The sequence below is a fragment of the Trachinotus anak genome, unplaced genomic scaffold (assembly GCF_046630095.1).
Source record: "Trachinotus anak isolate AG129_WGS33_773 ecotype Australia unplaced genomic scaffold, CSIRO_AGI_Tana_v1 ptg000008l, whole genome shotgun sequence".
Lineage (NCBI taxonomy): Eukaryota > Metazoa > Chordata > Actinopteri > Carangiformes > Carangidae > Trachinotus > Trachinotus anak.
This window is the reverse complement of record NW_027273859.1, coordinates 18326503-18340522: the sequence shown is the minus strand read 5'-3', so window position 1 is coordinate 18340522 and position 14020 is coordinate 18326503. Positions and strand designations below refer to the sequence as shown.

At 44.1% G+C, this 14020-nt stretch overlaps 1 protein-coding gene across 1 annotated transcript; it reads right to left on the bottom strand.

Annotated features, from left to right (window-relative positions):
* Positions 1 to 176: 176 nt before the first annotated feature.
* On the bottom strand, positions 177 to 13791 carry ndufaf2 (NADH:ubiquinone oxidoreductase complex assembly factor 2). Its single transcript, XM_071483212.1, has 4 exons — positions 13499 to 13791; positions 3600 to 3689; positions 2551 to 2591; positions 177 to 847 (listed from the first exon to the last, which is right to left on the bottom strand). The coding sequence occupies exons 1-4, from the start codon at positions 13611 to 13613 to the stop codon at positions 605 to 607; spliced, it is 489 nt and encodes a 162-aa protein (XP_071339313.1). The 5' UTR covers positions 13614 to 13791; the 3' UTR covers positions 177 to 604.
* Between the last annotated feature and the right edge of the window lie 229 nt (positions 13792 to 14020).

Sequence of the window (14020 nt, the reverse complement as noted above, 5' to 3'; positions counted from 1 at the left end):
GCATTATTTCTTTGGATATAGATGAATTCCTGAAATCTAATTCTTTTTAGGTTTAGCTCAGTACAGAGTTAATATTAGAACTGATTTATTTTTAACAATTAAAAATGATTTCTCATGGGAACCCTCAAATGGATTTGTAGTCTGAACTCAATGATTAAAAATGAAACCACAAACACTGCAGTTTTCTTTTCTTTACTCACAATCAAACAAACAAACTACATTAAACTATTGTTGTCACAGAAAGTCATCTGTAAGATGAGTGATGGGGAATCTTATGTATATTCAATATATACTGAGGGACCAGAAAAGTAGGAACCCCTTTTTAATGCAATACAGACCAATAAAACAGCCTTGAAATAAATACTTCCTCTGTAAAACGTATAATGCTGAGTAACTTGAGACTGACTCAGAGATGAGTTGATTTAACTCATAGTTTGTGGTGTTGCTGACTTGGATTGGATTATACTGAAAGGTGTTTATAATATTAAATCTCCAAGTCTCGACTATATCAGTTTCACAAAGGTAGTATTTATTGGAGGGCTTTTCCATTGGATTGTATTACAGTACATTACATTGCAGTCTCTGTGTATGTGAATGTCTCTGTCTACTTCTTGGAAGTGGGCATCCAGGAGCCAGGCTCGAATGTGTTTGCAGTGCTGGTAGGCTCCTCTGTGATCTCCTGCTTGCCGAAGCTGGTGGCAGCTGCGTGGCCCTTGGCCACAGTCCTTGTAGGAGTTGCCACCAGACCTTCCTCATACTCCTTAGCCTGTAGGGCCAAATCTTTCTCCTCCACCTCCTTGGCCTTCAGCTTGATCTGCTCCCTGTATGTCTCATTCTTCAGCAGCTCCTGTAAAACACACAGGTGGACATTAATGCATATATTTAAGACTTTTTAAGAACTTTTAAACACACACACAATGCAATGTAACACGCTTTTCACGGCTGAAGTATGATGGAAAACCAGAAGGAAGGCTGAGGCCTGGAATTATTTATTAAGTATATTAATTTATTGACATTCATATCACATTTCTGTTAGTATATAATTAATCAATTAACACGACCTGGACCCAGATAAGTGGAAGAAGATCTGTGGATGGATTAATCAATTAAATACTTATTTATATTAAGTTGATTTAAGTTTAACAGGTTTTATGGTGCTGACTGAAACCCCACAAAAAAGGATTAAACATAAAAACAATGCTATTGTAGTTTTTATAATGGCAGGCAAGAAAAAATATTCAAGTTTTCAAATGTCATCTGAGTCTGTTCTGAAGGAACTGAATTCTTGTACATATTACATCCTGCAAAACTGAACCAGTGATAATTTCCGCTCCTTAATCAACTACCTCTGTTTTGTCTTAGAGCAAAGCACAAACCCTCAGCTGCTCACTAGTCAAAAAGTAGAAGAGACATGAAGTTGCACTCAGCAGCTTCCAGGAACAAATGTGTTTATGCATGTCTGAAGTAGGGCATTTACTAGAAAAAGAACAAGTGTGTTCAGTTAACCTATATTGGTCCAATAAACCCTGGTTAAAAATGTAGTGCTTGGAACGAACTGGTAAACTAACATGACAGGAGGCATCCGTAATATAAACAACCATTCCAACTCATGGAAACAATTAGAACCTGAACATCGTCCACCAGCGGAATAGTTACCCTCTTGAGCCGGAGCTAGTGTCCAGTGATGTTAGCCTCTCCCTAGTACGGGAAGCCAAAAAGGAAGGGAGGACTGGGCATAATGCTGTTGTGTGTTGGCAGAACTGAAGGACTGGAAAAGAGAGGGGGAGAGCCGTGGCCAAAAAGCCCCGCTTTGGGGATGGAGACAAACATACTGAGCTGCTTTTCCAGCCTGTTAATGACAGGATTTAATCCAATCAATTTATGTCGGCTTGGACCGGGAAGAGAGGGAGCGTGACAAGGGGTAGGGTAATGTGCTGGGAGTGAAGCCTTGGCCACATCAACACTGTCCAGCTGTCGATGGCAGCTATTGGGCAGACGCAAGGCAGAAAATTGGAAGAGAATGTTCTGGCAGTGGAGGCAGGGGATGGCATTGGCCACTGGCAGGGACAGAGGACAGAGAGATAGAAAGAGTGCCTGGGTATTGGCCTTCCAAGGGATTTCCTATAGACCCACATTTTGCTGGCCAAATTATTTCCAGCATTCTCACATTTAAAGAGCAATAAACCCAGTGAGAGGTACACGAGGGGAAAAACTGCACTCCTTCACCATTCCCATCTTGGAGACTGCCAGAAATAAAACACAAAAAGCCGAGATGCAGGCTTCTGCTGGAAAAAAAAGAAAGCAAACTAGGACATGGTGTCAGTGAGCCCCTTGTTCAGAGGCTGTCTTTGCTCTCAGTCTCGCCATCAATGCACTTCAGCTGCTGTTTATTTTAACACCTGTCCCCCAAAGTTCCTGGATTCAGTTCGAAACTGTAAGATAAAACAAATCAAAGCCTCTCGTTTCCATCTTTGCTTCTTTCCCTCCCTTGTAACCATTCCCCCAGAGTCCAACCATCAGCACAGCAGGGAAGCTTGGGGGGAGACGTACCTCGATGGAGGGGGGCTCCTTCCGTCTGCCTCGGATCCAAGCTGGAGGAGGAGGAGAGAGGAGTATAAAAAAAAAAAGAGTGAGAACACCCACACAAGCATACGCTGCACAAACAAAACCTGCAGTCATATTTAAAGGCTGCAGCTATAGCGTCACTGAGTTTCAGGGCACTACAGTAACTACTGAGTACCCAAGCTAGTTGAGGGAGTGTATCCAGGGTTTGATTTGTTTCATTTCACTTCGTGAACTATAGGGAAAACATGCAGAATGGTAAAACATCCAAGCTATACACATGATGAACTGAAAAAACTGTAATACCGCTTTAGTCTAGGCAGAGCAGGGCCACTGAGTGCTGTGTCTCAGAAGAGAAAGTGTGGATCCACTCAGATCTTTGAATTTGAAAGTACACTCTCTGTCATTCTCCATCAATACCTCTGTCCTTCTTTCTCCTTCCAAGTAGAACTGTGTCTGTCTGTCATCTCTTCTTTTTTTCTTTTTTTTCTTTTTAAGGAGCTCTATTTTGGCTGAGCTGGCTGCACAGCAGAGCAGGTTAAAGGGAGCCAGAATGAGAGAGAGAGAGAGAGAGAGATTTTCTAACTCTTCCTCCAGCTAGCACAGGGATTCTGGGCCTCTTTTATCCCTTTCTTATTTGCATCCTGATGAAAATGCATGAGGGATGGGGCGAAGCAGGATGAGGGGTTTAAGGTGGATAAAGCCAGTCTGAGACAGAGGGAACAGTTTGTATCCAGTTGTAAGAAATTTGAAACACTATTTTATGGTACAGTTGTATAACACCAGCAGAAGGCGTCTTTGATAAAGTCATGAATACGCTTTTCCCAACCCCCATCTCGCTGTACGAAAAAAAAAAAAAGAAAAGAAAATCAATGGATTAGCCAAGGCCCCAATAGATGCAGTCATGAATTTGTTATTCCATTTTATTTGTGCAGCATTTTATGTACTCTGCAGGGTAGCTCTTTTGTTAACATTGTCATTAATCCATGTTAGTGATAGTTAAAGTGTGTAACAGTGATGCTGCAGTCCAGACTTACCGTCCCACTCTATCGGTATGCTGCCTTCAATATATTCATATTCTGTAGGATTGGCTGCCACCACCATCCGCTTGGCACGGACAAGTCTTCCTGGGAAACCGAGAGGAAAAAAACAAAAAGAGAGAGAAAACCACAGTGAGAGGGAGCAAGAGTGAGACAGAGATGCTCAACAATGATGCATACAAAACGCAAAGGAATACAAACAAACACAAAGAGGCGCAGACACAATGCTCTACGTCTCCCGCTCACTCACACACACAGACACAGACAGACGCACAGACACACAAATACACAGAGGGATGACAGCACTGTGACAGGCCATGGATGATTACCTCGTGGCCCTCGGGCCCTTCTCCTCAGATCTCGCTGAGTGGCTCCAAATCTGGGCTAAGCCTTTATGCAAATGAGCCTCCCTTTAACCCAACCAACCACAGCCCCCCTCACTGACAACCTCTTCCAATCACAGTGCTCTGGCTAACAATGCCCTCCAAAATCAACATCAAGCCGAGCAGGAGACAAAAGAGGTCAGATATCACAGACAACAGGAGAGGTACGAGCTGCATGGAATATTAAGTGCTCCTTTCCCTATCTGTATACAGCACAACGCTCGCTAGCAGCAAGGCCACCGCCAATTATTTTGGTAGAATCTGCTGATTAGGCAAGTTTGGCATGGCACACAATGACATGAAGATGGAGATAGAAGGGGGTGGGGGGCGATATAGACAGAATAAGAGAGAGCAAGAGAATTTAAAAGAAGAGCCAGTTGTGTTGTGTCTTTCTGTGTGGTGCTGCACAGCTTCACGCAGCGTTCACTAATGACAAGTGCTGTGGTTCCATAGTTTCTCCTCGCAGGTAGCCGCATGTCCATCCATCGCCTCCGTCCCTCGGAGAAATGATGAGGCAAGGAAGGAGGAGGTAGAAGGAGGGAGTGTGAGAGAGAGGAGGAAAGAAAGAGAGAGAGAGAGAGAGAGAGAGAGAGAGTGATGATGCATGGCAAACATGGCTAGGAGGAGAGAAATGGATGGGCAAGGAAAACAACACGCTCCAAAACACAGACAATCTGTCAGGATTCCATCACCGTTTCTCCTCAGCTCACTGGACATGGACAAATGGAGGCAACCACCTCCATGCACACCGCAGACTGATGGCCTTAATGTTTACTTCAGCCATAACAGATAGCTGTGGCACAGGCGTAGATGAATGATGGCACTCAAAAGAGGTGTGAGTACGGGAGGCTGTGTTGTTGCTTTGCTTGTGCCTTTGCTTCAATTAAGTTCAAACTAACTCCAATGAAGCCAAAAACATTTTGTAATTATGTCTTATGAGCATGATTCCTTTCCATACTTTATCCAGCCTATATAGTAATCAGGTCAGCTAATTAGGCTAGTATTGCTTTGGTTCTGCTTTGGTTCCCACTAGATTGTCACTATAGGGCCTCACAGGCTCCAGCTCTGCAGCTTTAGTTTCCTGATATCCAGGTCTGACAGAGACGCAGCATGACCTCACCTTATCTAAAAGCTGGCCCAGCAATCTGTAGAACACATTTCTATGATCCTCGCTTTTGTTTACATGTTTGCCTTAAAATGTCTTCTAAGAAACCGTTTCCTGGAACAGCAGAACAAAAACAACTGCCAGCAAACAAAAGGTTATGTTCTCTAGGCAATACTAACAAATACATTTAACACATTTGCTAATTATAAACAGATCTTATCCATATTTGCATTGGGTGTGGGTGGCAGCAGACCAAAAATGGTACAATTATGATACAGTCCCCACAAGCAATGTGCTTAGCTACATCTAATGCCTAACTAATAGGCATAAAGAGAGGCACCCACTTTTTCTCCTGTCTCTATTTCTCTTCACTGGGTTGCATCTCCCCCTCTGCTCTCTGTCACACTCCAGCATGGCTCTCCTCTTGTCTTGTTGCTTTTACAGCATGACTAAACCCCTTCCACCACGGCTTTTATCCTTGGATTTGAATAACAAATACAGTATGTACATATATTTATGAAACACGGCTGATCCTCCCACCACATACACATTGGGAGGAGGCTTGTCAGTCTGATTGGGGTGAATCTCACTCTCTCGGTAATCTCTGATTTGGGACAACTGCGGAAAAACACACACGCCAAGGCTATACTCTTTTTACAACAGAACTACAAAGGAAACACACCGGTTCAATAGAAAGACTGATAAAAATTTAATTAACAATACAACAAGGACAACAACCTTACTTGTGGACTTAGGGTTTATTAATGAACACGCTGTACATACAAGTCTAATCTTTGCCTAATGTAACATAACCTGGGACATTGTTTGTGTAGTGATTTCTCACCTCAAGCTGGCTGTGTGCAACCAACACTTACTGTCATCATCAATTAATGTATAGATTTTTTTTTTTTTTACTTTTTATATTTTCAAAGCAAACAACCAAAACAAAGAGAGACATTTAAGCATCTACAGATTCTTTTTTTTTTTAATGCATTAATTGACACTTAACAATAAAATGACAGAAAAATTACAAAGTCCATCCAAAGTTAGCAGAGGCCAAGGTGATGTACTGAAATAGCTTACTTTGTCTGAACAGTCCAAAAAAACCCCAAAGTATTTTCTTAACAATATGAAATAGGGAAAAGCAATGGACCCTTCACATTCAACACATTCAAAAGCAGTAGGCCTAATTAGTAATTGTTACAACTGTTCAAATCAATCAAAACCCAATGCAAACACAACCTGTCTTAACCTATCTATTATTTATGCGTTACAAATTTATGTCATCTGAAATCACAAATTTGTGTCAACAAATTTTCCCCGTCAGTCTAAAGGCTTTTTTTTTTTTTTTTAATATTCAATTCAATTTCCAATTATATGAAACACACATTAAGATCAGTGGTATTTTTACTTTTTAAAAAATGATGATCGTCATGATCAGTTAATATATCACTATATCAATATAGTCAATACTTAATGTTTCTGTTGAATTGTATAGTTTAAGTGTTAGCTTCATATAGGCCTGACACAGACACACAGTCATCAAACTGGGTGTAAGCCATCTTTCTGCTTCACAGTTCAGACCTGTGCCCTCCTTCTCCCCCACCTTGAGATAGAGAGAGAGGGAGTGAGAGAGAAAGAGAATGACAGAGAGGGAGGGTGGGTGAGGCGGTGGCGGTGGCGGTGGTGGGTTGGGTGGAGGTGGGGGGGTTATAAGGGTGTTAGGAGCTCTCGATCTCAGTGGGCCCCCTTGTGACAGGTCTGCTTCTCATCACTCACTAGGGGAAACCTACTTACCAGTCACACACACACAAACACACACACACACACACACACATACACGCAACTGGCTAGAGAGCAGGCAGATTAACCTGAGGGACAGGAGCGAGGACGCTGCCTCTTACCGTGAAGGACAAACGCAGCACTGCGTTGGAGAGGGGGAGGGGCCAGCGGCAGGAGGAATGAAATCCCACCACATAAATATTCATAAGCCATCTCACCTGTCTGAGCGCGACTCATCTGTGAGCCTGGCTGTGGAACCCCGGAGGGGGGAGGGGAGAGGAAGGGAAGGAAGGGAGGAGACAGGAAGGCAGGATGGGTGAGGGGTTGCCGTGGCAAGCTGGATCGGGAACCAATCAAACTGCAGATACACCTATCTTTCCCCTTGGTTAGAATAAGACGTGATGCGCTCTGAGGGCTGCTCTTTGAACCCTGAACACACCCCGCTAAACTCCATCACCTGGTTCAACACACACACACACACACACACACACACACACCTACATACAGACACACAAAACATCCAACTTCACACATCAGCTCCCAGGTGAGTACTGCTGGGGGCGACCTGAGAGGTTTTTCACCTCCACAATGTCATTCCGGGCGTCTTGTGCTGCACGTCTCTCTCACTCTGTGCTTTTCTGCTGCACTCTGTCTTTGATTACAGACACAGATGTCAGGGGAACACACTTCGATTGGGAACATCCGGGTAAAGAAAGCTCTAAAAACTCCGACAAGGCAAAACAGAATGAGCTCCAACTGGTGGACCCACGTCTCATACTCCTCACCATCAGCACCGACGTCTATCCTGAGAAACATCACGCTCACTTGTCTCTGAACAGATTGCAGTGCAGACAAAAGCTCACACTGGCAACAGAGCAGCATTCATCTCCAGCTCTCCCTCTCAATAGACAACAGAAAGAGCAGCTTTCTTAGTCTTCATGATTGTGTGAGGCCTGACACTGTGGTGGAACAAAAAGCCGTCCTGAAGCAGTGCACCCATCAGCCTAGTTTGTTCCTCTCCAGCACACAGCTCAGCTGGAGAGGGATGGGGGACCAGTACTTGCATGGTAATAGACAGCTTTATGAAGATCGAGTGATCCGATAAGCATCAGTGAGACAAGGGCAACCAGGTACCAATACTGACACCGTCTCTCTCTCTCTCTCTCTCTCTCTCTCTCTCTCTCTCTCTCTCTCTCTCCAATCTCTCTCTCCAATCTCTCTCTCCAATCTCTCTCTCCAATCTCTTTTCCTGGAAAAAAAAATGGAGGGGATGTGTGAGGCCTGTAACCATGGTTACCCATTAGCCCTGAGCCTAGTGATGAGGTTTAGAGGGAAAAGGCCAGTCGTTGTTTTGCATCAGTTCTGGTGAGAGGAGGAGCTTGGGCGTAAAGTAGGCCTGCTGCTGCTGCTGCTGTTCGTTTTTTTTATTTTTTTTATTCAGCCCTCATTCTGTTTGTCCCTGTTGCTGTCGATCCCGCTGAGGCTTGAGCGACTCACGGCAGAACAGAGGAGAATAATTCATATAGAAGTAATAACATGCTGAAAAGAATACTCTGATTTCCCCTGTGTGTTACTTTTAACTAAACGCGGGCATACTTGAGGGTGGAAGGGATGCTTTAGACCCCTCTGCTTAAGACCACCCATCCACTTGAAGTCTCTTCTCTGCCTGATGCCTGATGGATTACAGAAAAGGACCATGGCGAGTCAGGAAGTCAGCGTCCTTTGTGAAGCTGTGGAGCGGTGTGAACCCCCCACCCCTTTTCCTCCTTCCTCCCCGACTCCTCTGAGGCCCATGCATGTGATGTCCATACACCAAGCTGTCCACCCCTTTCTATTCACCTCCATCACTCTCATCCAACCCCCTTCTCTCTCCTTCCAATGCACCTTCAGTCCCAGCACTCCCTCTCTCCATTAACCTACCTCCACCTTCTCTCTCTCCCCTTCTATCTGTCTGCCTGTTCCACCCACTCATTTCACCCTCTTTCTGTCAGAAACCCTCCTTTCACTTTCACTGTCTCCATTCTTCCCCCACTCTATAATTTTACCCCATATGTCAGCATCCCCCTTGTTCTTTGTCACTCACTTTCTATACCCCACCTTCTTCTCCACCCTCTGTGAGTCTCCCTCAGCCTTATCTTTCCTCCCTTACTCCTAGCCTTATTTCTCTCTGCCTGTCTGCTTTATTAAAATATTCTGAATTGAATAAGCAGCGGCGGGCTCCAGGAGATATCTGCCTGCGTGTCCGTCTGTCTGTCAGTCTTCCTGGCTGAGTTTCTGACAGACAAGGAGCCCTGAGGTGTCAAAACATCTCGCTGGCCATCTGACCAAACAGAGACATGAATGCATTGGACAGTGAATCACGTCTAAGCCGAACAGAAAAATTAATTTGATTAATTTGTTGTCTTCCCTCTGTTGGCATAATCGACTGTCTATCATTGCTCGCCAAACAGCAAATCAGGTTGCAGTTAGTAAAAATAATAACATTCATATAAAATTTGTAGGTTGTGAGACAGATGGAGTCTGAAATTTATAAAGATAAAGGTCTACTCTAGATAGGCAGTGTTTAACAGGCTTGCTAAATGCTTTAACTACTGATATTGGATCTAGGCCCATTTGAAATGTTCTACCATAGGAAATAAATGTTCCTGTTTTCTCATTTCCAGCATCTATCTTTTCAAATGCCTTTTTAATGAAGTAGTTAAGCCACTCCATGATGTTCCGCCACACAAACATACAAATACACACTTGGCAACCAGTATACAGCAAGATGAGCTAAACCCTCTTGGTTTCCCTATAATGATTAAACAACCTTCATTTTAACTCCATGCATTACAAAGCCGCTGATCAATTAACATGATTTACTGTATTGGCTCTGGACATAGCCGTTCCATGGTAAACACTGACTTGGTGTCCTACTGTAGGATAGACCTTCCTTCATCACACCCTGGGGATGACTTGTGGCAGAATAAACAGCCATTTGGACCCTCGTCTCTCTCCGCTGTGACTCTTTCCATGGAAATATGCGGCTTGAATCAACGCTCTGATGACACACAGCCATCTGTTGTTGTGTTAAGTGTGTTAGGGCATGAAGTGGAGAGAAAACACACAATCGCATATTTTTTTTTCTTTCTTTTTTTTTTAAATACAAAGCAGAAACAAATGTGCACGCATACACACACACAGAGTGTGTAGTTGTTGTGCCACACAAACACATGTATACAATCACAGATGCACACACTAATACAACAGCACACACACACCCCTCCCTCAGTCCCCTAGAGTCGGCCATCCTGAAATAGCAGAACTGAGGCCTTTTCAGTTTTTCACTTCATAGAACAGAGCTGGGGAATCAAATAAATAATAGACAAAGAGAGAGGGATAGTGATAGGACGACAAGTCAATGCGTCTTTTCTCTGCAACAGCGTGGCGCACCTCTGAAGAACCTCTGAATCCCTTCCATTCTCCACATAGTGGAGAGGACCAATAGATTAAAACTGCATGGCACACACTGTTAAAATGAATAGAGCTAAAAATACATCCTTTTCACTGAGACATGAAAGGAAACTGCCTTTCCCCTGTCCAGTATTGAGCAGCCATTGATTCCAAGACAAAGGCTACACCTCCTCAAAGAGGTAAGAAAAATAGCAATCATACAGGCAATTATTTTCAAATGTGCCTGCAGCGGCCGATAATGTCAGCGCGCCTCTCTTCCTAAATAAAGGGAGGGAAGGCAGGCGTCAAAGCTGCAGGCCCACTGCTGAAGACGAATGAGCCCGTCCGCAGAATGCTTTGCTTTCATCTGGGCAGCATGACATGGTGCCCCATGCAGTGTGAGGCAGAGCTGGGCCTGGGGGACAGACGCACACAGAAAGAGAGAAGAATATAGATTCTCTATTCAGCTCTATGGAGCCAACACCAAGGCAAAGACCTTCTAAAGACCAGTGGCCAGATTGCCAGTGGCTTTCTCTCTCTTGCCATTGACAACAATCACTGGGGCTCCAAGGCCTATAGCATAGTTCTCTCTATGGAGCAGGAGCACAAAGTAGGCCTCTATAGCTGGACCTTTTCTAAGGACAGAGACAGATTCTCTCTCAAGGTGTGTTCTTCAGACCCAGGCCTTTTCATTTTGATGTGCAGCAGCATATAAGGAGAGGGGGATGCTAAGCTCTCTGCTGGGTCTAGCCCTCCACACTGCTGAACTACTCCAATGTTTTGAATTGAAATCTTCACTGGAATGGACACAAAGGAGGTAAATCGAAAAGGCAGCGATGAAGAGAAGGGGCAAGGGAAAGGAGGCTCAAACTGCACGCAAGTAAAGAGGTCAACCTAAGAGGAGACTGTAGAAATCAGATAGAACACGACCACATAAAACAAGGAGCTGCTTCCTTTTGCCTTTCTGTCCTAGCAACCATTAACGTCCCTCATAGGTAGTTTACCACACGCAGAATTGCTTACGCCCCAGTTTCCTGAAGTTAACAGATTGAGAGAGGTAGAACATGGGAGCAGCAAAGCATGGATAAAGGTAGAGAGGGACAGACTCAGCACTGGGGATGGTCAAATGAATAGAGCAAGTAGGCAGGATTGAGAGAGAGAGAGAGACTCCTCAGAACTCCAACCACTACTCATGCTGCAGTGGAAAGCCCTGCGGTCCATGCCTTGAGGCCCTGAGCCCACGCTTGGTCTATCAGTTTAAGATCAAAAAGAGCTCGCTTTAGCAAGACATATGGACTGAATAATGCATCTGCTTTATTTCCACAAGGCTGGACGAGGTGAATGGCATAAAAAAAAAGAGACAAATGTGTGCACCATTTGTTTCTATTTGTTTATTATGAATGTATATACGACTCTGTATGTGCCTGGTTGGCGTTTATGGGTGTTTTTGTTTGGAACCGGTTTTTCCACAGGCCAACTAGCCTCTCCACAGCGTCAATCATTGTGATTGGACAGTAAATACGGTAGCCTGTAGCGTGCCGGAAAATGGGCTTCTCTGATGTCTCATTTGAATAGTCTGACAGCCAGGGGTGGAGGAGCAGCCTTGTAATGAATTATAAATACGAGGTGGGCACGAGTTTCCCTGCAAACTGCTGAGAAAAGGTGAAGCACAAAGTCAAGTTCAGTCAGAAAGAAGCCAGGCTTGCAACCTGCCAGAGGTTGGTCTCTCTCTGGCAAAACAAACAAAAAAAAAAACAGCTCGGTTTTTCCACTAAACGTATACACTGTTATATCTTCGGCCTATGCAAGTCAAAGATAAACTTTATCTAGCCTGTGTAATGTGGCACCAAGACAGAGAGATAAACACAAGAATGTGTTGGTGGGATAAGATTATTCACAGATTACTGCTGCGTAGACTAGTTCCCAGATTAGACAGTATCTGGAAAGGGAGTGAACTCTGCTCAGGCACAATAATTCTGCAAATATCAGGAGACGTAACCCTTTGTTACCAATAAGCCAAAAGTCCATGCCTTGTTAACCAGGAGTGTCATGTCTGCAGCAGGGGAGGGTGGCGCTCTTTGACCTGTGACCCCTAACCTCTGGTCTATAGTCTGGGCGGAACCCCTGCGGATGATGATTTAAGGTGGTATATGGAGGGGGAGGTATAATTTCTAGCCTGGATTTCCAACCCTACTCATGTTAAGATATGGTTATAACACAATCACCGTAAATTTCCACAATGTGTTTTTGTTGTCAATGGGCAAAAGCAACAGAGAGTTATGTCAATATCTCTGTACCTTTGCTAGGGTGCCACCAAACTTTCCTTCCCTTTGCATTGTTGAGTCATAACTATGGTCGACAGCTCATCAAATTCCTCCCTTAGACACACTACTTTGAGACACTCTATGAGAAAAACAGGGCAACATGAGAAGGACTCACAGTAAGCCCGGACATCACGTCTGCAGGCCAACAAGCATGTCCTTGGCCTTCTAACAGTTGGAGATGGTGTGAAGGACGCCACTGGCATCCCACCATGGATTAGCCTGATGACACAGTTCTACTGCTTGGCTTGAGCATTACATACTGTAGCAATGCCATGTCTCAGTAGGGATATATGACCTCCTTCTAAATCCTCATCACAGACTAATCATATTTCATATTTCATCTGCAACACTGGAGAGCTCTCTTTGAAGGCCACGGACAGTGGAGTTGTCACAACTGCACCACATTCTGCCTTACAAAACTCAGTTAAAAGTCTTAATTGCAGTGAGTTGCATTAAATACAGACAACTAAATCTTATTAAAAACTCTAAAATGGCAGTGCTTATATTGAGACTGTTGCACCATCTAGTGGTTTGCTTATAGTACTACAAGAGTGAAAAGGGTTAAGATAAAGTCATGCACAACAACCCAACAACACATTTTAGGAGGAGGGCAGTCGCATATTGATGCAAAGTACAGAATACATAGATGTGTTGTAAGGGGTTCCATGAGAGTAAAGGGTGCAGGAGCTGTTGAGTTTCTGGCAGTGAATACAGCTGCATCCTGCAGACACATTTGAGTGTCAGGGACACAACAAGGCAAAAATAAGTCTGCCTTGTAAAGTTATTGTCAATAGTCTACATGTGGGAGGATTGTAAACATGATCACGTAATCACAGCTGGCTAATTTTAGCAGTATATGGCTTCACCTACCTGTCCATGTCTTCTGTTCTGGGATAAAGTAATATTTATTCCCCAAATGATCTGTCCCGACGTGCTGACGTACTATCCCAAACGCCCGCCGAAGAACTCCAGCGATCCTGCTCATGTTCCCAGGAAAACCCGGAGGTTTTAGGGAGTATTTTGAGTCCCCGGTCAGCTGTGTGCCCTCTTAGTGAGGCGTTTATGCAAGTGCCCGTGGGCTGGGAAAAGGGAACCAATAAACTGTTTTCTGATTGGATGGCTGTACTTCACAAGCCAATCACAGCATTTGTCATAGAACGTACTTGGGTTTCCAACATGGCTGACCAATGTAGTGAAGCTGCCGCAAAGCTAGTCAAAATTAATGTAAAATAAACAGTAGATAATGAAAAATAATATCCTGATAAGACTCAATTAGCGTATTTAGCTCCCGCGGAGCTTTGGCTGCTACATGATGCCTTGTTCGACGAGCCAAGATTCATTTCACGATGAAAAACTCATTTTAACGCAGGAAATATGCTCGCCTGTGAGCTA

What these genes read in the sequence shown, in the direction of transcription:
- ndufaf2 (XM_071483212.1), bottom strand. Translation starts at nt 13,613, where the DNA reads ATGAGCAGGATCGCTGGAGTTCTTCGGCGGGCGTTTGGGATAGTACGT. An exon ending in AGAACAGAAGACATGGACAG is followed by an intron (nt 3,690 to 13,498) that starts GTAGGTGAAGCC and finishes TCGGTTTCCCAG; the next exon opens with GAAGACTTGTCCGTGCCAAG. An exon ending in AGGAGCCCCCCTCCATCGAG is followed by an intron (nt 848 to 2,550) that starts GTACGTCTCCCC and finishes TGTGTTTTACAG; the next exon opens with GAGCTGCTGAAGAATGAGAC.